The sequence below is a fragment of the Erythrolamprus reginae genome, chromosome 5, assembly GCF_031021105.1.
Source record: "Erythrolamprus reginae isolate rEryReg1 chromosome 5, rEryReg1.hap1, whole genome shotgun sequence".
Lineage (NCBI taxonomy): Eukaryota > Metazoa > Chordata > Lepidosauria > Squamata > Dipsadidae > Erythrolamprus > Erythrolamprus reginae.
The window spans coordinates 35,959,521-35,982,169 of record NC_091954.1 but is presented as its reverse complement, the minus strand read 5'-3'; the positions used below and the strand labels follow the sequence as shown (position 1 = coordinate 35,982,169).

Here is a 22,649-nt window from a genome sequence, read left to right as displayed (position 1 = left end):
TGTGTTCATATCTCGAAAAGTTTGTATGACGATGGGTTCGTATCATGAGGTACCACTGTACTTCAAATTATTGTTTTACAAGCATTAATTACCTTTTGCCACTTCCTTTTCTTCAACTATTTCTTCTCTCTCTTCTGTTTCCTCTTCAACACTTGTAACTGCAAGAAAGAGCATTTTCTTTTTTTTAAAAAAGCAAACCCCCTAAGATTGCACATTTTATTATTGACAGTTTGCGGGGCAATCCTAACTATATCTGACCTGGTTTTTCCATGGTCTGTGGAATAATTCTCTGCTTATCTTTGATTGGAAGCAGGTGAATCAGTTCCTTTTCAGGTTCGGACTGCAGGCGCCTCGGCATCTTCTCATATTTTTCAATCACACTTTCATTCTTGCGTTTCTTGGCGTGAACTGGTTCACTACGGAATGAAATCCCCATATGATTCATTATCTATTCAAACGACTTGGGCCATTAATTTGTCTATGAAGGACCATCTACCTAATAAGACCATTAAAAATTAAAATGGCCAAGGGCCCTGTCAGTGACCGCTTTGCCAAATTGCATGAGTGTATTCATGAGGACTATGCAGTTATTATAATTAATGCTTCACTGACATTTTTAAATAATTTCTATTATTTCAGTTGTTAACTATCCAAAAACAAAATATGGTCAAGCTCTTAACCCCTGAGACCTAAGTTGGAAAGATCAACATATAATACGTTAGTTATATTTTAGACTTTGGTTACATGGGGCTACCTTTGAAGAGTGTTCGGAAACTTCAAATCGTCCAGAATGCAGCCGCGCGAGTGGTTATGAGCCTTTCAAGGCATACCCATATTTCTCCAGCACTCCGCGGACTACATTGGCTGCCGATTGGTTTCCGGACATAATACAAAATGTTGGTTATAACATATAAAGCCTTACATGGCATCAGACCAGATTACCTCCAGGACCGCTTTCTGCTGCATGAGTCCCAGCAACCACTTAGATCCCAGAAAGCCAGCTTTCTCCAGGTCCCATCAACTAGACAATGTCGTTTGGGGGGACTTAGGGGAAAAGCCTTCTTTGTGTGGGTCCCGATCCTCTGGAATCAGCTCCCCCCAGAGATTCAGACTGCCCCCACCCTCCTTGCCTTCTGTAAAAATTTAAGGACCTATCTGTGCCACCAGGCTGGGGGCCATTAGACCCTAGCCCCCTGGCTGACGAGTGTAGCATGTCTTGCTGTGTGACTGGGAATGAATTATTTTAAATGTTATTAGAGTTTTAAAAGTTTTTCAGCTATATTAATTGGATTTTTTAGATGTGTATATTGTTTTGATATGTTGTGAGCCGCCCCGAGTCCTCATAGAGGGGTGGCATACAAATCCAATAAATAAATAAATAAACACCAGTGAATGTGAAATGAAAGCTTAATAAACAAGAAAGTGTTGAAAGGTTTTCTATTAAGTTTTCTTTTTGCCAGCACTCACTTGGAAGACAAGTCCCTTGTTATAAAAGATGCTTTTTGAGCCAAGTCTTCCATTAATTTCAAATCATCTTCATCCATCATATCTAGAGGGAGTGCTTCTTCCTCTTCCTCTTCTTTTTTCTCAACTCTCTCTGTTGAGGCAAGTGGGGGGAAAAATCAGAGGCACAGAAATATACATACATAAGTCTGCTCTATGGTAGGTACTGTAGGTGGAAATATATTGATTTTTCATTTGTGTACTTGTCTGAGAAAATGAACAAATAATTCAACATTAAGACTCCATTTGACAAGAAAAAGAGAAATAACTATCAATAATAAAATGAACAGCCTTTGTTATGTTGCATTTGGTCTCTGTTTGCATGTTATTATATCTATAAAGCAGAAGAAGAGCATGCAAAATTAAACTTGATTTATTCTATGTTTTAGACACTTTTCTTCAAGCTACTATCCTCTAGAACAGGAGTGTCAAACTCAATATCTTTGAGGGCCCCATCAGGGTTGTGTTTGACCTTGGGGGAGGGGCCAGTGTGAGCGTGGCCAGCATGATGCCACTCATGTCAGGGAACGCCTGTGGTGGCCCAAGCACTCTGCCAGCAAAAATGGGCTCCCGCTCTCTGTTTTCGGTTGGGACAGCCTCCTGCAACCCTCTGCCAGTAAAAACAGAGCTCAGGAGGGCCACACGCAGAGGCCCAATGGGCAGGTCCTTTGCTGTTTTCAGGGCAACCCTAAGGGCCAGATTTAAGCACCCCATGGGCCAGATCCGTGCCCCAGGCCTTGACTTTCACATCCATGCTCTGGGCTCTCTTTTTTATAATCTATACTAAACTCCTATTAAGATAGTGAGGACTAAATGTCTATGAAGATTCTCAATAACCCAAGTTAGGATTGCCCAAAATATGCTTTTCCAAAAAGCAGCTAGACTTTCATAACTTTTTTCCTTGAAAATGTTTTACTTCTAATCTAAAAAGCTTATTCAGTTTGAACTGAAAAATACCTCTGGAATAGGAGTGTAATATTTGCTACTTATTTGATACCTAAAAGCTTTTATGTCAACTACAGAGATTACCTCCAAGTTGCTTCTCTGTAGGCAACATAAATGCTTCTAAGATCAAATAGCCTGCAAATAGGGCACTCCTAATAATCAACAATCTGATTATTAAATAATCTTTAGAGTCAATAATATAAAATAGTGACATTTAACAAGCGTATCTCTATAGCGTATATATTTACACACACACACACACAGACAGAGAGAAAGAGAGAGAGCACTTACTTGGAGGTTTTTTGTGATCTTCCAAAGGCACTGGCCTCCGAGATACAGCATCTTTTACAGCTTGTCTGAGTTTCCTTTGTTCTTTTCGATATTTCTTGACAGCACTTTCCTGTTTGAACTGCTTGTTTTTTAACTTGTTTTCAAGTTTGATTTTACTTGTTTTCAATAACTTCCGAAAACTTGGAACTCGTTTTTTATTTCTTCTCTGGAGACAATAAGAATCAGATTAGTATGCCTTTTAAACCAATCTGTGGCTTATATATATATTATATAAGCTTATAATGCCGTATGTATGTATGTATGTATGTATGTATGTATGTATGTATGTATGTACCTACGTACAAAATATCAAGGCATATGTCAAATCTTGAAACATTAAGAAATATGTATAATGACAGATTAGTTTATATCTTACTTCTCTTCCATGAACTCATATTTAACTCTTCTTTATCTGAATTTTCCCACAACAACCTGAACCTGAACTTTCTCCTAGGCTGACATCTTATTCATTACAACACATTTTTGAAACTATAAAACCAATTCAATAGCAACATTAAATTAATATTATACAAAGCAAAAGCATTAAGACAAGTGGAAAATTCTTGCTAGAAATTTTTTAACAATGCAATTATCCAATATAATTGAAGAAAAAAAGGCAAATTTTATATCTATTTCACAACTTTCTATTGTGCCCATGCATACACTCAATGTATGTTTTGGAGACTGACCCCTACAGAGGATTCTGGAGTGTAGTATTATTTTTTTAAAAAAATTACAATATTGACAGAGGGTTATATGAGTTTTAACATCTCTTGAATTGAGATGTACATTTGGTCTTGGAGTGACTCTATAAGTTAGTGGGATAAAATACTGGTAGGGCTAAATATAATTGATTAAAATTATACTCAATTTATTAACTGTAGTTAACCATGTTATTAATACTGCATACAAAAATTATCGCCTTTTATTACAATCAAAATTAAAATATGGGGCCAGTTGTTATGGGCATTCCCCCCCCCCAACTTTTTTTAAAGTGCTGGAATGCAGTCCTAGGAACACCTTCGTGGCAATGAAAATAAATCCCCATGCCTTATAACAAATACCACATGGCAATGTTTTCTTAACTGTGGCAACTTTTAAGATGGGTGGACTTTAATCTCCCAGAATCCCCCAGCCGGCACAAGAAATGGCTGGCTGAAGAATTCTGGGAAATGAGAGTTTACACATCTTAAAGTTGCCTAAGGTTGACAAACACTGTGCCATATTCACACAGCTACTCTCCAAAAAGACCTTGACTTTGTGTCTGAATGGTGAAACATTTGGCAACTCCAAATCTCAACCAGAAATGCTCTGTCCTACACATTGGCAAAAAGAATCAGAACACCAAATACAAGCTGAATAAACAAGACCTTGCAGACAACCCTCACTCTGTGAAAGACCTTGGAATACTCATATCAAATGACCTAAGCACCAAAGCCCACTCCAACAACATCGCCAAAAAGGCTTCAAGAGTTGTTAACCTAATCCTATGTAGTTTCTGCTCCGGTAATCTCACACTACTAAACAGAGCATACAAAACTTTTGCCAGACCAATCCTTGAATACAGCTCATCTGTCCATACCCGGACCTAAACACTCTAGAAAACATCCAGAGATACTTTACTAGAAGAGCCCTCCAACTCCTCCACTCGCAAGAGAATACAGCAACTAGACTTACAATCCTAGGTTTAGAAAACTTAGAACTAGTCACCTTAAACACGACCTAAGCATAGCCCATAACATTGTCTGCTACAACATCCTTCCTGTTAACGACTACTTCAGCTTCAACCACAACAACACACGAGCACACAACAGATACAAACTTAAACCGCCCTGAAAACTCGAGCAGGGCACCTGGTTCTGAAGGGCTGCGCTCTCACTATCCCGGCCTATCCTCTCCCACCCCTCCGCCCCGACATCCAGCTGGGCTCAGGCCACGCTATTTATCCCGGCAGCGACCCTTCGTACTCTCACCGGCTTCATGGCAGCGGCCAAGCGTGGAAAAGAGACGCTCTCGCTCTGAATTCCCCCGGCGCTTGATTTCAGGCACGCGATAAAGCAGCGGAAGTGGCGCTAGTCGGACCGGAAATGCCATGTCCACGGCGCCCTCTGGCGGATAGGAGGATTCGACGTCAGCTCTAGAGCCGGGAAAGAAACCGGGACCGGCGAGCGATCCGGGAGGAGCATCGTGGCTGATACCACCCAGCTGAGCTCATGGGATGGAAGGCTGGGGGACCGAGAAACCTTTGGCTCTTCCCGGTGTCAACTCCTCCTTTGGGGATGCTGCCGTGACAATCCCTTTCTGGCAATTAAAGTATAAAAAGGAGGAAAATCAATCAATCAATCAATGCCGTCCTGTAGTGCCATCTGTTTCAAACTTTTTCTGGAAGCCCGCCCTCCCCCCCCAAAAAAAATCAAAGAGAAGTAATAGTAATTATTGAAACTTTTAAGTCTCAAAATGCCAGCCTGCTCTGCCCGAGATAGACACAATTGTTCAAGATGAACAGATCTGAAAGGGGAATCCTAATCGAGTGCTCCAGACAGGCTACAAGAGTTACATAAAACATTTATATGGGTAGTCCTCAACTTACAACTATTCATTGACTATTCAAACGACACTTAAAAAAGACAGGAGTATTTTTTTACACAGGATTATTGCAGTTTCGACATGAACACGTGATCAAAATTTAGATGCTTGGAAACTCATTACGGTTTATTTATTACTTAGATTTGTATGCCGCAGTGATTCATGTAAAACATTTTTAAAGAAAAATATTGAAAAAATGTATATTTAAAAAGACAGGACATAATCTTTAGCATGTTTCATTTATATAGGTAGTCGCTAATTTACCATTTATTTAGTGATTATTCAAAGTTACTATGGCGCTAAAAAAAAGTGGCTTATGAGCATGATTGTTGCAGTGTCTGCTTGGTTGCGTTATCAAAATTTGGATGTGTGGAAATTGATTCATATTTATGACAGTTGTAGTACTGTATAATGTTGTAGTTGTAGTGTCATCACCTTTTCTGACAAGTAGCCAATGTGGAAGCAAGATTCACTTAACAACTGTATTACTAACTTACCAACTGCGGTGATTCACTTAATAAATGTGGCAGACAAGATTAAAATGGGGGGAAAACTCAACAACTATCTCACCAATAAATTTGGGGATCTATTGTGGTCATAAGTCAATTATCTGTATAGCTGTCCATCTTACAACTCTTGGTTGTAAGATCAGACTATTTACAGGACCATCTCCTGTCACATATCTCCCAAAGACCAATAAGATCTCACAGGGTTGGCCTTTTCCAGGTCCCGTCCACTAAGCAATGCAGGTTGGCGGGACCACAGGGAAGGGCCTTCTCTGTGGCTGCCCTGGCTCTATGGAACCAATTCCCCCTGTACTGCTCCCACCCTACTGGCCTTCTGAAAGGCTGCAAAGACCTGGTTTGCTGTCAGGCCTGAGGGCCATGAATATTAACACCTGTCACAGCTGAAGTATGTTGATTGGTATGCATGTTGTTTGGACTGTATTGTGGGTTTTATAATGGTTTTTTTAATACTTTTATAGGTATTTATATTTGACTTATTATTATTGTTTTGCATTTTATATAGTTGTAAACCGCTATTCTAAAATTATTTCCTCATGCACAATCTGACGTGTGCAAAAAAATGCTGACATATACACAATTTCTGAGCTTGCCCAAAATAACAGAAGCTTTAGAATGGCTCAGACAATAAAGATAGTCCTCAAGTTACCAGAACTCATTTAGTGTCGGCACAGCTCAGACAATATAGGTAATGTGCGACTTACAATTCTTTAAAATACAGTGCAGTGTTTAAAAAAAGTAAAGCTTTTTGCTTCATTGTGCTGCCCTGCAGTAATAATGATTGATTTCTTGCTCAGGGCAAGGGTAACACTTTGGGCACTATTCCCTTGCATTGAACTGAGTAATTTGTACCCATCTCTGAAGTGGGTTCTGTTAAGGCTGCCTTATCTAAGAAACCCAAACTGTGTTATTATTTGACGGTGCAAAACAATAACCATCAGGTAAAAACAGAAGACAGCACTTGCAGATGTAGGAACTTCTGTTCATTTACTATGATAAGGGCATTGTAAGTACACCAGTCAATTAAGTTTAAAATCAGTTTAAGGAACAGTTAAGATTGCTATCCTGAATTCTTCATATCTAGCTTTATTTCATATACATAGGAATGGGGATTATATGCGTGCTGAATGACAACTCTCATTACCTCAGTCTGGCCTGTGGCTGCAGTTTAGCAATCTCTATCACAACATATGACAGCCAGTGGCAATTCTTTGAGAAGATACAAACCATAATCTTTCATTAAAAGCCTAACTTTGAAAAAGACTTTAGCGTTCATGTCTAGATGGGCTTAGGAATAACTTCTGAAGCAGATCATTGGGGAAGCTACTGAAGATTCTCCTTTATACATGAAGGCTGAACAAACTGAAAAGACGACAGTATTCATTCTGCTTACAAGTTTATTTACACAGGAATTGTTACTAGTAGTTTTGAATGAAGGCAGAATTCCTTCTATTTACAATTTATATACATGTATATACTGTACTTGAAAAGTAAGAAAACTGTACAAGAGAACCCAAGTAAAGGACATACACCGGAGCAAGGAAATACATAAGAGGGGAGAAAAAAAGCAGACATTTGAACTTCCAACTTGAGTGTTGTAATAAGTAATATTGAAGTGTGGGTTTACATTTGATAGCAACATAAATATTACAATATACTGTAACCAAATTTTTAAAATAGGTTCTGCAACTTTTTTAAACACTTGACAACCGAAGCAGTCTCACTTACTTTTTAATGCAATGATAAATTTTGACTTCATTTGCACATACAAGGACCAGGTACAAAGAAAAAAAACAACGGGAAGGCAATTTTATTTACATTAATACTATCAAAACGGACTTAGAAAGAACAAGCATTAGCTGCTCGGAGAGATTAAGAGGTATCCTTTCCATCCCCCTCGGTTCAAAAGTCATTTTTAAAATGTTTTGGAGTGTGAAGGAAGTTCGACCTTCCACATGTTATCTTTACAGTATCAATTCTGACGTTAAAAGAGAAAATATGGACTAACAATATGCATTTTGGGTACTCATTATTGTACACACTGCAGTAATCAACATTAAATTTAAATGAGAAAACACTTTAATATACAGGGACTCAAAACTTTCAACATTAACATTGCGTAAAATGTGCAAAAGGGTTATCACTAGCTTATTAATTATACTAGTGTTCATCAAGTATAAGTCACTTTGATTTAAAAAAAAATTCATATGATTTTTATGGATTAGAAACCAATTTTCCTGTAAGCAAAGTACTTCAAAATGTAAAACGCTGAACACCTGCTTGGCTGCTTACCTAAGCCCACAATTACTGCCACTTTTCAGCCAAAAGACTTATTTGCCAAAGGCTCCACACAAAATTGCATGCAGTTTCCTCTGTATTCGCTTTACACGCATTCCCTTAGTTGGAAAGCGAAACTGTGGTTTAAAAGGAGTTTCGTAAAGATGCGTGTAAAAGCCTCCTGTTTCCTGGGCAAGCCTGTACACCAAAACAAAACCTGATTTGGTCCTAAGGGTTTCATCTGTCATTTTGGAGGTATTTGTACCAAAGCGTTTGGTTCAGGTAGCAGTTTCTGGGGCCTTACTTTAAAACACCAGCCCTGCCCCCAAAAGTGCCTTTGTGGTAATCATAAAAAAGGTATCCCTCAAAATGTTAAGTACCAACAAAAGTTATTACAAATGTTATTGCGTTCAACTTTAAATATTAAATATGCGATAGCCACTTTCTCAGTTTCATACTTTATTGTTCTGCTTCCTGTGAAAAGGAATCTTCTAACAAAAGAGGTCTTTAATACTGGCAGCAGGATAAGGACCGTCAAATTCCACCACTGCGTTCAGTCAATACTGTTTCTTCTTTCGTCTCTGAAGCCGTTTTTAGTGGTTTTTCACTGAGAAGATGTTTTAGAAGAATTCTTTCACAACCAAGTGGTTTTTCCAATTGAACTTGGAAGTTAGCTTTTTAGTGCTGGACTATGGTTCCTCTCTCCTTCTTTGCTATCCTTCATTAATGAGGCAAACACCTGAAAACCAGTTTTTAAAATAAAACTTAAAAATAGGCCACAACTTCACTTCTTTTTAACTTTTATAAAAACTAGTCATCATCGGCCGTGGATCATAACCGTTTACTTTCCATCAATCCCCTACCGCTATTTTTCAACAGCTCAATATTAGTTTTATATTAATTAATTATAAACAGAACCAAATAACAATGTCAGAGGTCTTCAAACTTGGCAACTTTAAGACTTGTGGACTTCAACTGCCAAAATTCCTGGCTGGAGAATTCTGGGAGTTGAAGTCCACAAGTCTTAAAGTTGCCAAGTTTGGGGACCTCTGCTTTATGTGATAAATTAAGGAAACCACTCACCCAGTCAGTTATGATTCAGTTAATCATGAGTAACTTAAGACCCAAACTCAACTGATTTCAACATTTATTATTATTTTATTATTATTTATTAGATTTGTATGCTGCCCCTCTCCGAAGACTTGAGGCAGCTCATTTAGTAGTGTAGGGAGGGTTTAAGGAATATACTCTAACATAAGAATAATGAATTCTAATGTATCCAAAGTAATAACGATTTCAATTAAATTTCAGCATGCCATCTGGGAAGCTCTATAATCAGCAGTATCATTATTATAGCGTATTATTTGGAAAAATGTAAGTATAATAACTTGTTAAATTTCTGAAAGTTAGTTAGAAAATCCCTGACAGCAGGGATGCACGGACTGCATCTAATATATTTATTTCTGTATCTTTTGTGTTGAAATAATTTTCATATTGTTTTTCCACCTGTTTCTGGAAATGATGCATCAATCAACAATGAGAAACAATCAATTCCATCTGGACCAGTGGTCCCTAAAACTTGCGGCTAGGCGCCCTGGGGGATGGTTCTGTGTGACTGGCAGGAGTGTGCACGAGCACACGCAGCTCTGTTTGTACTTGCAGAAATGGAGCTTTGTGCATGAGGGCTTGCCACTTGCACAAGTAAAGTCGCCCTGCGCACCCACATTCTCCCACTGCTTGCATGGCCCGATTCTGAATGGGCCCCGGTGGCCAGGAATGATGACAGAAGGGATAGCTCTCTGTGAGTGCCTACCATGAGCAGAGATGGAGCTTTGCACGTGAGTGCCTGCTACTTGTAGAAGTGAATGCATTTTCCCACCACTTGTGCCACCTGGTTTCAAATGGGCTGTGGCCCAGCAGTAGACCATGGCCCAAGGGTTGGGGACCCCTGGTCTACATAAACGATTCTTGGGGATGGTTCACTGGCACTTTTTATGCAGAACTGTAGCTCCCCTAACTTAAGTACACAGCCTGTGAGTCTTCATTGTATCACCTAAGACACAAGTAATCTCTTACACACTTCTTTCTAGAGAAAGGAATTGCATGGACAATGAAAATCTACTTTCACCAATTTGCTGATAATTTTCAGATTAAGGTGATGTGACATATACAAACTGTTTTCCAAGTTACACCCATTAAACTAACTGGGACTATATAAAATCAGATTGCCTCAACTATAGCAATTGAACTCACAATGCCAGTTTTAATCATCAAAGTCCTTCATGGCTTCAATAGTTCTTACAACGCTATCTGCCTGTCCTCGTCTAAAGGCAATATTTTCAATAAATGCTTTTCAGATACCTGCAATTTAGTGCAGGTAATCCTTGATTTACAAACAGTCATTTAGCAACTCTTCAAAGTTACAATGGCAGTGAAAAAAAGTTATTTATAACCACTTCTCCCACTTATCAAGCACTGCATCTTTTCCACAGGCAATCGGTCACAATTCGGGCACCTGGCAACTGGTAGGCTCTATCTGTACTTGCAGAAATGGAGCTTTGTAAAGAGCCTTGGTGGAGCAGTGGTTAGAGTGCAGTATTGCAAGCTACTTCTGCTGATCACCGGCTGCCAGAAGTTTGGCAGATCGAATCTCAGTAGGCTCAATGTTGACTCAGCCTTCCATCCTTCCAAGGTTTGTAAAATGAGGACCCATATTGTTGGAGGCAATATGCTTACTCTCTGTAAACCACTTAGAGAGGACAGTAAAGAACTGTGAAGCGTTATATAAGTCTAAATGCTTTGCTATTGCTAGGCACTTAGGATGGTTGCAGCATGTCAGGATGTGTGTGTCTTTCCCAGCTGGCTTCAAACAAGCAAAGTCAATTGGGGAAAGCTGGGTTCTTTTAAAAACTGCATGATTCACTTAACAACTGCAGTGGTTAACCATAGCAACAACAAAAAAGGTCATAAAATTGGCCATGCCTTGCTTAGCAACAGAAATTCTGGTCTAAATTGTGGTTGTAAATCAAGGACCACATGTACATGGCAGGTGGCCAGAGAGTTCAGGACTTTGTCTGTTGCAAGAATGCTATTCTTAAGGCAACCACCTTCATTCAGCAACAGGTAAAGCCTTATTTTCCTAGACAAGGTTAATCGCCATCTCTGTTCGTGGCTGCACCTCTCTTTTAAATTGAGAGTTGCTTTCTGAGAAAATTAAACGTTTATCCATTACACACAGTTAGTACTTACCTGAGCCCATTTTTTGTTACTATTCTGCATCTGAATAGATGTAATGCACGAGAAGAGCTTCTCCGACGTGATATCTTCGGGTAGCTTTGTTAGAAACTGTGCTATATGAATAAAGTCCATCTGCAGGAGAATATCTTCATATAACCTAAGGATTCCTAATCCAGTTCTGAACAAAAATTCTTCTCCATCTCTACAAAAGACATCCCAAACTCGACAGGCCAAATCAAGGGGTAGTGACTTGCTGTACAGGGTGAAGATCCTGCATTTTGAAATTAAAAAGAATCAGGCATGTAAGGGCAAAACACCATCCCCTCTAATTTCTCTTGTAATATCAGTGATTATTTAATCTAGATAAACAACCATGTTTTGGGTTAAGGAAAGAAACACCAGTAGGTGTTTCATTTGCAACAGCTCTCTCTCCATTTCCAAGTTGTACCTCCTACATTCCAAGTGAAGAGCTGGAATATGAAGATTAGAAAGCCAGTTTGGTGTAGCGGTTAAGATACCAGGCTAGAAAGCAGGAAACAATTCTAGACCTGCCTTCAGTACAAAGCCAATCGAGTGACTGTGGGCTAGTCTCTCTCAGCCCTAGGAAGAAGGGACTGACAAACTACTTCTGAAAATTTGTCCAGAAAACTTGTCCAGTTGCCTAAAGTCAACACTGACTCTAAAACTCCAAAAAGAAAAGACAATTTAATAAGTGGATATGTAGTTATATTTAGATAAAAACCCATTCTGTCCATTGACTAGATTTCAGTACTGCATTTTTAAAAAACCTGCCCACTGTGTTTGGTGATACATTGGGGCAGTAGAAGGTGAACACATAATATTATAAGAAGCAGGTTTTTCTCTGGGATGCAGTTCAATCCAGAAATTTGTTTTTAGTGGAAAAATTTAGCTCAGAAGTTACTGAGGTGAAACACTGTTTATTCTCCTCTTCTCATATTTACCAATCTTATTTGGCCAGGGAGAAAACTATTTTTGTTTTATTAAGCAATGGAAGGTTAAACCTTCAATAAGCCACCTACCAGTTAAATTCTATTCTCTTGTTTACTCCTCTATGTTTTATGCATACATGTTACAGTTACTTCTGTTCTCCTAACCAGATATCCTTAACCAATCATAAGGATTGCAATAATGGTGAATATCTGTAGCTCAGGTGTAGGATGAGGATGAAGGTTTCTTCTTCCAAACTTGTGTTATGAGTGGTCCTCAACCAACTCTGGTAATGATAGATTCTGAAGAGGATGAGCCAGGCCCACCTTGGTGCCCTGGATAAGTGGTTTTGCCAGTTGATGCAGAGAATGAAAGTGAAGAAGAGATAGACCTAGATGAACCTGGGGGACCACCAGAGATGGCAGATATGCCAAAGGTGGTAATATCTGACTCAGAGGAGCAGGAGGTAGACCATGAGCCTCTGTTAGATGCCCGCTTTAGAAGACTAAGAAAAAAGACAAGAATACTTATATGGGAAAAGGAAGTAATCTATAGTTTTTAACTCTAGGAAATTGTGACCACTCCGAATAGGTATTTAAAGGTGGCCTCGTGGGAAAATCAGGGCGGAGTTCTAACATTTGTAATGGAGTCAGTTCGAGGTTTGAAGTTTCCACACGATAGCACCCTGCTATTTCTCTGCTAAAATCCATGGAGTCAAAATGCCCATCTGTTGAATGCCTAGAGAAACGGTAAGGGTCTGTGTGACTCAGAAAAACCTATCTCATCCCTCTAGAATGTTAATTGGCTTTGATTGACCAGGACTCTTATTTCTTCTGCATTTTCACTGGGAAAGCAGCCAAGATGAACTAATATGCTTGTAAAATGCTGCTTCTTCTATTAAAAAGTTTAATTTAAAACAGCATCGAGTGGAATTCCTCCTTGGGTTTCCATCTGCGTAGGCCCGGAACAGAACAACTTGTAGGCTGGTTTCCGAATGTTTTGTTATCAGGGTAGGTAACATCTTCAGTGGAACACTGACATCTCCTAAACTCCACTAGGTAGCATCTTTGTTACCTAGCCTAGTAACAAAATGTTTGGAAACCAACCCACAAGCTTGGAGAACCCTCAATCACAAGGAATCCTAGAGTTCCTGTTAAAATCTGGCTTGCATATAACTTCATCTGAAAGTGTATCAATGTGGCATAATGTGACAACTAAGTTTTCAACGTACCAATCTATCAAGTATATGTCGGGGGTAAGATTATAGGATTTAAAATGATGAAACAGTTTAGGCAGATTTTCCTCAAAAAATACTTCAAATGCTGCAAAGTACTTCAGCATCTATAAAGAAAAGGGAGAAAAATACACAATTCAGGAAAACATACAAAATGCCACAAATTTTGAAACTTCTGCAGAACTATACGTTAGCTTACAGAGTAGAGTGTGTGTTATTTAAGTAAATCTTAAAGTGAAATTGCAATTTCTGTACAATAGATTATGCAGTTGAGAAATAATTTAGCTAATATTCAAATGCTCCAGGGTTAATAATTCCAGCTTTTAATTACCCTGGCAACGTAGGCCAGTGTTTCTCATCCTTGACAACTTTAAGATTGCTCGCTGGAGAATTCTGGGAGTTGAAGTCCACATCTTAAAGTTGTCAAAGTTGAGAAATACTTATACAGATACAAACAGTCCTTGACTTATGACCACAACTGATCCCAGAATTTATGTTGTTAAGAAGTTTTATTTATGTTGCTAAGTCAATTTCATCCCATTTCTGCAACATTTCTTGCCACGTTTATTAAGTGAATCACTGCGGTTGTGAAATTAGTAGCCTGGTTGTTAAGTGAAAATGGCTTTTCCATTGACTTTCCTTGTCAGAAGGTTGCAAAGGGTGATCACATGACCTCCGGGCTCTGCAACCTTCATAAATATGAACCAGTTGTCAGGCATTCGGACGTAAATCATCAGACCATGGGGATGATGCAAGTGTGAAAAATTGTCATAAGTCATATTTTTCAGTGTCATTGTAATTTTGAATGGTCACTAAACTGTTGTAAGTGAAGGACTACCTGTATTACTTCAAACACTGTTCAAAGATACAGTGAATACTGAAAATCTATACACCCCTGTTAAAATTGCCAGGTTTTTGAGCTGTAAAGAAATCCAATCAAGACAAATCACTTCAGAATGCTTTCTATCTTTCATCTAACATTGTAACAGCTGTACAGTTCAATTTAAAAACAAACTGAAATCTTTTGGGAAGAAAACAACAATAAATGTAGCTGCATAGTCTTAGAATAATTTAAACTCCGCATAACATGCACTTAAATTAAAAATACAGTAAAATTATAAAAATACACAAAGGTGACTTAGCAATGAACTTTAGCCCAACAGATCAAATGACGCCTCCCCAGACTACACTATATTCACTAAGGGCAAAACATAACCTGAGGCTAAGCCCCCAGTGTCTCACCAGGTGCAATGTCATACAATATTGGTGCAAACACTAAAAATGATCTAAGTTCCTCACCCTTTCCACTCTATACGGTAGGTAGACAGAGAAGATTCTAAGTAAGTGTTTCTTAACCTTGGCAACTTTACCATGAGTGGACTTCAACTCCCAGAATTCCCCACCAGCATGTAATTCGGTAACAACTGGAAAGGCACAAGTATTCCCATTTCTGGTATGGGAGGAAACATTAGATATTCTGGACCAAACATATTGGCAGCTAGTGGAACAATGCAAGAATAAGCCCAGTATTTTCCTGGCAGCAACATTTTTCAGGAGAACTGCAGCTTCTGAAGTGTTTTCTGAAAGGTAGCCCAATGCGGACTTTGTTACAGTAATCCAACATCTACTTACTTGTCCACGAACATTTTGCAGTAAGAAGAAATCAAGTCAATTGGTAAAAAGTCATGGGCACATACCATGCTATGATCCACACGAAAAAAGGCTAGCTGGCATGGCTTGTTCAAAAGGTTTGCAAAGGCAATAAAAGCATCTGCCTCCTCCAGATTAAGTATGAGAACTGCAGCAATAAAAGACATTCCCTGGACCTTTAACACACAAGCAAACAGACAAACAAACAAGTTTTGAGTGTACTATGTAAAAGACTCATTTTTATGCTGTGGCAAAAGTTTTAGTATTTTTGAAAACTAGGATATTAACAAATTATGACAATAAGATGGGCATCTTATTGTGAACTAGATGCTCCTTTTTTCATTCACTTACTTGCTGAATTATACTTTAGTCTAAAAGTAAACATGATTATTTATATTGGGGAAAAAAATTGCCCATCATGAGTTAAAGATGCTCAATATTTTACTTAAGATAGCTAAAATTTGACATGTTTCTAAGCCACAGGATGTCCAGGGGGGAAAGCATTTTGAAATTCCCTGATATTTCCCTGACGTTTCCCTGTAATTTGCGATCTAGTTAAGGCAAGGTCGTAGATGACTTCATACCAAACGGCTAAGCCATGGATGTCAAACTCAACACCCGTGGGCCATGTATGGCCCGCAGGGTGCTTAGATTTGGCCCAGGGCGCCACCCTGGAAACAATGAAGGACTGGACTGCGGTGCCTCTCCCAGCGAAAATGGAGCTCAAAAGGGACACACATGGCCTTCCTGGGCTCGTTTTCACTGGCAGAGGGCTGCAGGATGTCAAGCTGGCCATGCACTCCTTGGCCATGCCAACCAGAACCCCCCCCCCCCCCGAGGTCAAACACAGCCCTGATGTGTCCCTCAATGAAATTGAGTTTGATACCCCTGGTCTAGACAGGGCTGTCAAACTCCCAGATTGTGGGCCAGATGCATCACACACTGGCTATGTCCATGCCTGGTTTATTGAAGGGGAGAAAAGTTCCGATATGTCATGTGACACCACCGTGATGACATGAGTTTGACATCCCTGGTCTAAAATATCACTTTAAAGTAATGCAATCCCGTGCATGTTTATCGAGAAGTATCTTGAGATATCTAGGTTATCCCTAGATATCTTAAGATATTTATATTTGCTAGGGATAGCTCTTCTGTATTCCTAGCAATTATACAAAGAGTTACAATATTAATAAGATCACCCTTTGATATGAAATACCTCACTGTAGAATAATTACACCAGTTTCTCACCAACTTTAAGAGGAATGGACGTCAACTCCCAGAATTCCCTAGACAGCAACATAATTGAAATTCAACTATGGAAACAAAGTGTAGCAGAACCTATTTTCCCTTTTGGGGTCAAAAAGCTAAATTTGTGATAACTGACTCAGTTTATAAAACCTATGTTTATAATCATATTAATTATCATATTTATCGATATAATAAATTATGGAAGCTTTGATTTTATTGTAATTTCTATTTTGTATTTGTAAAATACCTGGGTTATTAAGAGTTGGAAGGCATACAAATTTAATACCTTATTATCATTATTATGGTTGGTTGCACAGTCAGCCAAATGTTTACCCTGCTTTTGACATTTTAACCACCTATCAAATGCTTCCTATGCATTTGAGATAGGAAGATGTTATTTGATGGTGTTAAAAGTAGAGTCACAGAACATAAACTGATCCAAGAAAAGCTGCCTTTTGCAACTGACTGATGATTTTGTCAATGCTCAAGTTGTGCCCCAGATAGTTTGAGATTGTATGAAGAACCTTAATTATTATTACTACCACCTTTGCTTTCTTTTCCAGTCATTCTACTTTATTATTGTCATTATCGTTGAAAGATTGACAACACTTTACAAATACTTACATATCCTACATCAGGTCTGTAACATGTATATGCTCCCAAGACACTGTGCAAGAGGTCATGATAAGGGCCACCCTAAAATAGAAAGTAAAGGTTAAAAACTAAAGTTTAAAATTGGAGATACTATACACGATAAATATTATTTTAAATCAAGGAAAAAACTGCATAGAATAATCACACACAAATACATACAGTGGTACCTCGAGATACGAGTTTAATTCGTTCCGGACCTGGGCTCTTAAGTCGAGCAGCTCTTATCTCGAACGACTTTTCCCCATAGGAATTAATGTAAATAATTTTAATTGGTTCCAGCCCTCAAAAAACTCACAAAGTTAGTCTAAATTATGCAGAAAGACATGTTTTTAATGAAGAAATGTACATGTACATATAAATGAATAATGAAGTTTCTTTCACTTAACTTGTAAACTTTCTTAAACTTTTAAATTTACATATGTTCAACTTCTCTGCCACCCAATCCTGTAGGACAGAGGTCCCCAACCCTTTTTGCACCAGGGACCGGCTTTAAGCGATCAAGAGAGGAATGGGTGAATGAATGGACGGAGGGTGGGAAGGAAGGAAGGAAAGAGGGAAGGGACAGGAACAGAGGAAGGAAGCAAGGAAACTTATGAAAGGGGAGAGTAAGAGAGGAATGAGTGAAGGGAGGGAGGGAAGAAGGTGGGAAGGAGAAAGAAAAGAAGAAATAGAGGAAGGGAAGGTAAAAGAGAGAAAGAAAAAGAGCAAGAAAGAAAGCTGCAAGCACCCCCCCGAGCCCCCCAGGCCGGCTGCAACCTTTTAAAACACGCGCGCCGCTTCACAGCTGTCTCCTGAAGCCGAACGCGGAAGTTAGCATTTGGCTTCAGGAGACAGCTCCTTGGCGCTTGTATCTCGAATTTGGGCTTGTAAGTAGAACAAAAATATCTCTCCCCTCCCAGCTCTTATCTCGAGTTGCTCTTAAGTAGAGCAGCTCTTATGTCGGGGTTCCACTGTATATCTCATCTGTCTCAGTCTCTCTACCTGTGATCTTACTCTCTCTCTGCCCCCCCCCCCTTCCCGGTAAGGGTATGGCTAGCTGATAAGGGCATAAAAAGCTTGGAATAGATTTATACTAGTCTCCCTTCCTTTTCATTATCAGCAAAAATATGTTACATGTATATAGTATGTATGTATGTATGTATGTATGTATGTATGTATGTATGTATGTATGTATGTATATGACGGTCTTGGCATATTCGGGTTTCCTCCCGTGTAGGATTTGGAAATTTCTGGCGACATTTCGACAAGGTCCCACTCGTCATCTTCGGACTGGTGCTTCTGTCCTTGTTCTAGGGCGAACACCTCATCGAAACGTCGCCAGAAATTTCCAAATCCTACACGGGAAGAAACCCGAATATGCCAAGACCGTCATACCTTTAACCGTGAAAATCTACGAAAACAAACATACATATATGTCACATGTTTTTGCTGAATTTTAAAATTAAGGGAGACTAGGATAGATCTATTTCGGTCTTATTTTGGCCTCATCAGCTAGCCACTGGGACTTGAACTTGCAACCTTTGCCTTGTAAGGCAGAGAATTAACCTCTAAGCTACAGTATCCAATCCCTTCAGCTCTGTACCAGGGAAGGGTTACAGATATATTTCAAGCTTATTTGTTCTCATCAGCTAGCCATACCTTTCCTGAGATTTGAACCTACAAATGCCTTGTAAAACACTGACTTGTAAAGCAGTGACCTTGGTGTCTAGACTGCAGGCTCTCTTCTCAAGCTTGTACCAGGGAAGGGCTATATGTGATTTTTTGTCAAGTTACCTTGGTGTACCCAATATGGGAGAGCGCATACTGCTTCCTTTTTGCCTCTATACAAATACACACACAAACAAGTATGTATGCATGTTTGTTTGGTTTTCTGTTGAATCACCCTGGTATCTCCAAATGTGGGAGGGAGCATACTGCTTCCTTTTTGCCACTCAGCTCCTCCAGGGGCCATTCAAGGCAGTTAATTTTTATAGCCGACCAACTATATTTTATCCTTACAGGCCGACTGCCCAGGTTCAAATCCCGGTAAGGGTATGACTAGCTGATGATAGTAAAATAGCTTGAAATAGATGCAGTTTCCCTTACTTTTCATTAGCAGCAAAAATATGCTACTTACATACATATACACTTATAATATCACAGAAGTGAGTACAATACCTCACATTTTCTAAATATTAAAGTATATATATTCATGTCACAACACTAAAGGAATGAAACTTGGCTACAATGTAAAGTAGGTGTACAGCTTGTATAACGGTGTAAATGTGCTGTCCTCTCAAAACAACACAGCACACAGTCATTAATATCTAAACTGCTGGCAACAAAAGTGAGTACAACCCTAAGTTATAATGTCCAAAAGGGGCCCAAGTAGCCATTTTCCCTCCCTGGTGTCATGTGACTCGCAAGGGGTACAAGGTCTCAGGTGAGAAGAGGGAGAAGATGTGTTAAATGTGGTGTTATCATTCTCACTCTCTCATTCTGGTCACTGGAAGTTCAACATGGCACCTCATGGCAATGAACTCTCTGAGGATCTGGAAAAACAAAAAATGGTCTTGGCTATGAGAAGATTGCCAAGACTCTGAAACTGAGCTGCAGCACGGTGGCCAAGACCATATAGCAGTTTAACAAGATAGGTTCTACTCAGAACAGGCCTTACCATGGTCGACCAAAGAACTTGTGTGCCCGTGCTCTGCTGCACCCTATGCCCACGAGGGTTAAGGCAGTGGTGGAAAATAATGGTGGCCACACAAAATATTGACACTTTGGTCCCCATTTGGACATTATCATTTAGTGGTGTACTCATTTTTGTTGCCAGCAGTTTAATCATTAATGTCTGTCTGTTGTGTTATTTTGAGGGGACAGCACATTTACACTGTTATACAAGCTGTACACTTACTATTTTATCTTGTAGCTAAGTGTCATTTCTTCAGGGTTATCACATAAAAAGATATACTTAAATATTTACAAAGTGTGAGGGGGTGTACTCATTTCTGTGACATACTTTCTCTGTGTGTGTGTGTGTGTATAAAATAACTATTAATATCAACCAACATTTTATCACCCAGCAATCATGTCATCAAAATTACTTCTAAAATCTCATTAAAACTCATGTGTATGAATTAATTATCTTGAATGTCGATCGCTTTTATTTTTCAAGAAAAATACATACTAGGTTCAACTTCAGCAAAGAAGAAATGCTTTATACTCTACTTTGACGACAGGACATTCCAATATTCTAAATTTTGTATTGTAAAGCCGATATTCCTGCCTAGACAGATCTATGAATACAATATATTCTATATGGAAATGTTCAAAAATTTCAATTAATATAAATGTGGCAGTCAGGATGCTAACCAGTGCACAGCTTGGCAATTAGCATATATGTGAGGAAGGATTGTTTGGTATAACAAAATTTATTTCTTATGGAGGCATTTTACCCATTAATTTGGGCAATTTATTTACCTCCTCAATCCTAATAGTACTTTACAAATATTAATATAGAAAATAATTCTAATCAATACTATGAATTACATCAGGTCATTAGAGCTATTGGTCCAGGATAATACATCCAATCTGTTCTCCACTCATCATTTTCTCTGGACAGCTACTGCATTTAAAAAGGAATTTTATTAAAAATAAGAAATCCAGTATGTTCATTCTCTTATGACATACCATATTTATCAGATTATAAGATGCATCTTATTTCCCCACTAAAAGCTGGTGAAAAGGTTGGTACATTTTATACATCAAATACAGCCATTTTTGCCTCCTGAAGGCCCAACCCTACATCTCAGTTTCGCAAAAATGGGGTGCGTAGGGGGTTTGGGAGGCCTGCAGACTGCTCCTGGAGGCTGAGGAACGCAAAAATGCCAGTTTTTGCAAAAACTAGGTGAAAACCAAAGCATTTTTCAGAAAAAAAGGGGGCATTTTGGCTTTCCCCCCAGCCCCTGCAGGCCTCCCAAACCCTCTTCACATACCGTTTTTTTTGTAAAACAGATTAAAAATGGGCCCATTTTTGTAAAACATGGTGTGCAAAGGGTTTTGGAAGCCTACAGAGTGCTTCTGGGGGAAGGCAAAAATGCCTGTTTTTGCAAAAAAAAAATAGGTTGTTTTTTGCAAAAATGGAGGTGTTTTTGTCTTCCCCCAGCCCTCAGAAGCACTCTGTAGGCCTCCGAAATCTTCTGTGCACCCCATTTTTCACAAAAATGGGTTAAAACAGACCAATTTTTGCAAAAAACGGGGTGCGCAAACAGTTTGGGTAGCCTGCAGAGTGCTTCTGGGGGCCAAGGAGGACTAAAATGTTTTTTTCTAACTCACCTCTTCGAAATCTTGGTGCATCTTATACACTGGTACATCTTATAATCCAAAAAATACGGTACTTAATTTAGGGACAAGGCAATGATAATTATAAGCAATAAACATGATTGAAATAATTTGCACTTTAATAAAAATGATGCAGTCATATAGTATGTGTTTAATAATGAAGAAACAAAGGCGGCTTCAAACTCAAAGGTTATGTTTTAGCATTTTGTAATGCAAACAGAAAGTGGAAATGTGCTTTCTTATTGATAAATGTTCGTTTCAAAGTGCAGGTTGACTGAACATGAAGGGAAATACTGAGGCTCAGAACTGCCTTCTGCCTGAGCAAGATATGTCAGCCTTGTTCCCAGACTAGTTGTAGGACTTTACTGCACAATTGTTTTCCAACATCAGCACCTTTAAAGTGTGTAGACTTCAATTATCAAAATTTCCTAGTCAAAACACCCATTGTCAAGGCTAACTCGTAACACACCTCAACTCACAACTTGACAATATAAACTAAGGAAAGGAGAGAGAATCCTTGGAATGTCCTGGAAGCTGGGAGAAAGGTAAGGAATGTATGTGAGCCATTTGCAACTTCATAAAATCCCACTTCAAGGCCATGCGATGGGAATCTTCCAAAAGTGCAGACTGTTTTCCCAAAATAAAAAGAATGAATTGGATTGGTGGCCAAATATTGGACAATGAGTGCCTGAATGGGGAAAGGGGGAAATTAACTATGCTGATTTTCACACAAAAAACTCAGAGCTAGCTTCACTTCTTCTTTGCCCATATGGATCTATCAGTAAAGTTATAGTCTTGGTAAAATAATGTTGCTGCATATGCCAACGGGATGGTTGACAGTTATTGCTAAGGATTTTGTTGGGAAGCCCACACACACTTTAAAGTTGTCAAGGTTGGGAAATACTATTGTAAAACATTGAGCAGCTTCAATTTCACAGTGAGACACTGATCAGAGGAACCTACTACTTCATTTATTATTCTGTAATAAAGAAATGGAACTGTAATAGTAACATTTTGAGGAGCATAATACCAGTACCAGAACACTAAATTATGTATAAATGAAAATAAATATGCTGTTTAAAAATGGTTTTGTGACAAACACTGGAGTTGAATTCTTTCCTTTACACAACTTTGAAAATGAAAATGTAAATTTTCCACCCTAATGTATTTTGATTGAAAAATACAACACA

The 22,649-nt window shown here is 38.9% G+C and overlaps 2 protein-coding genes across 3 annotated transcripts in view; both read right to left on the bottom strand.

Moving 5' to 3' along the window:
* The window catches only part of NOC3L (NOC3 like DNA replication regulator), a 45,390-nt gene extending 40,502 nt beyond the window's left edge, over window positions 1-4,888 (bottom strand). Inside the window, exons 1-5 of the mRNA XM_070752365.1 lie at window positions 4,752-4,888; window positions 2,740-2,944; window positions 1,468-1,597; window positions 259-416; window positions 93-158 (exon numbers count right to left, since the gene is read on the bottom strand). Of these exons, the coding sequence (XP_070608466.1) occupies window positions 93-158; window positions 259-416; window positions 1,468-1,597; window positions 2,740-2,944; window positions 4,752-4,760 (568 nt within the window). The 5' untranslated portion in view covers window positions 4,761-4,888. The remainder of the gene's footprint in view (window positions 1-92; window positions 159-258; window positions 417-1,467; window positions 1,598-2,739; window positions 2,945-4,751) is intronic.
* Window positions 4,889-7,267: 2,379 nt separating this feature from the next.
* The window catches only part of TBC1D12 (TBC1 domain family member 12), a 79,065-nt gene continuing 63,683 nt past the window's right edge, over window positions 7,268-22,649 (bottom strand). For both annotated transcript variants that reach the window (XM_070752362.1, XM_070752363.1), the window contains 5 exons: window positions 17,107-17,178; window positions 15,282-15,410; window positions 13,582-13,691; window positions 11,415-11,673; window positions 7,268-8,904 (listed from right to left, as the gene is read on the bottom strand). In XM_070752362.1, the coding sequence (XP_070608463.1) occupies window positions 8,836-8,904; window positions 11,415-11,673; window positions 13,582-13,691; window positions 15,282-15,410; window positions 17,107-17,178 (639 nt within the window). In that variant the 3' untranslated portion in view covers window positions 7,268-8,835. The remainder of the gene's footprint in view (window positions 8,905-11,414; window positions 11,674-13,581; window positions 13,692-15,281; window positions 15,411-17,106; window positions 17,179-22,649) is intronic.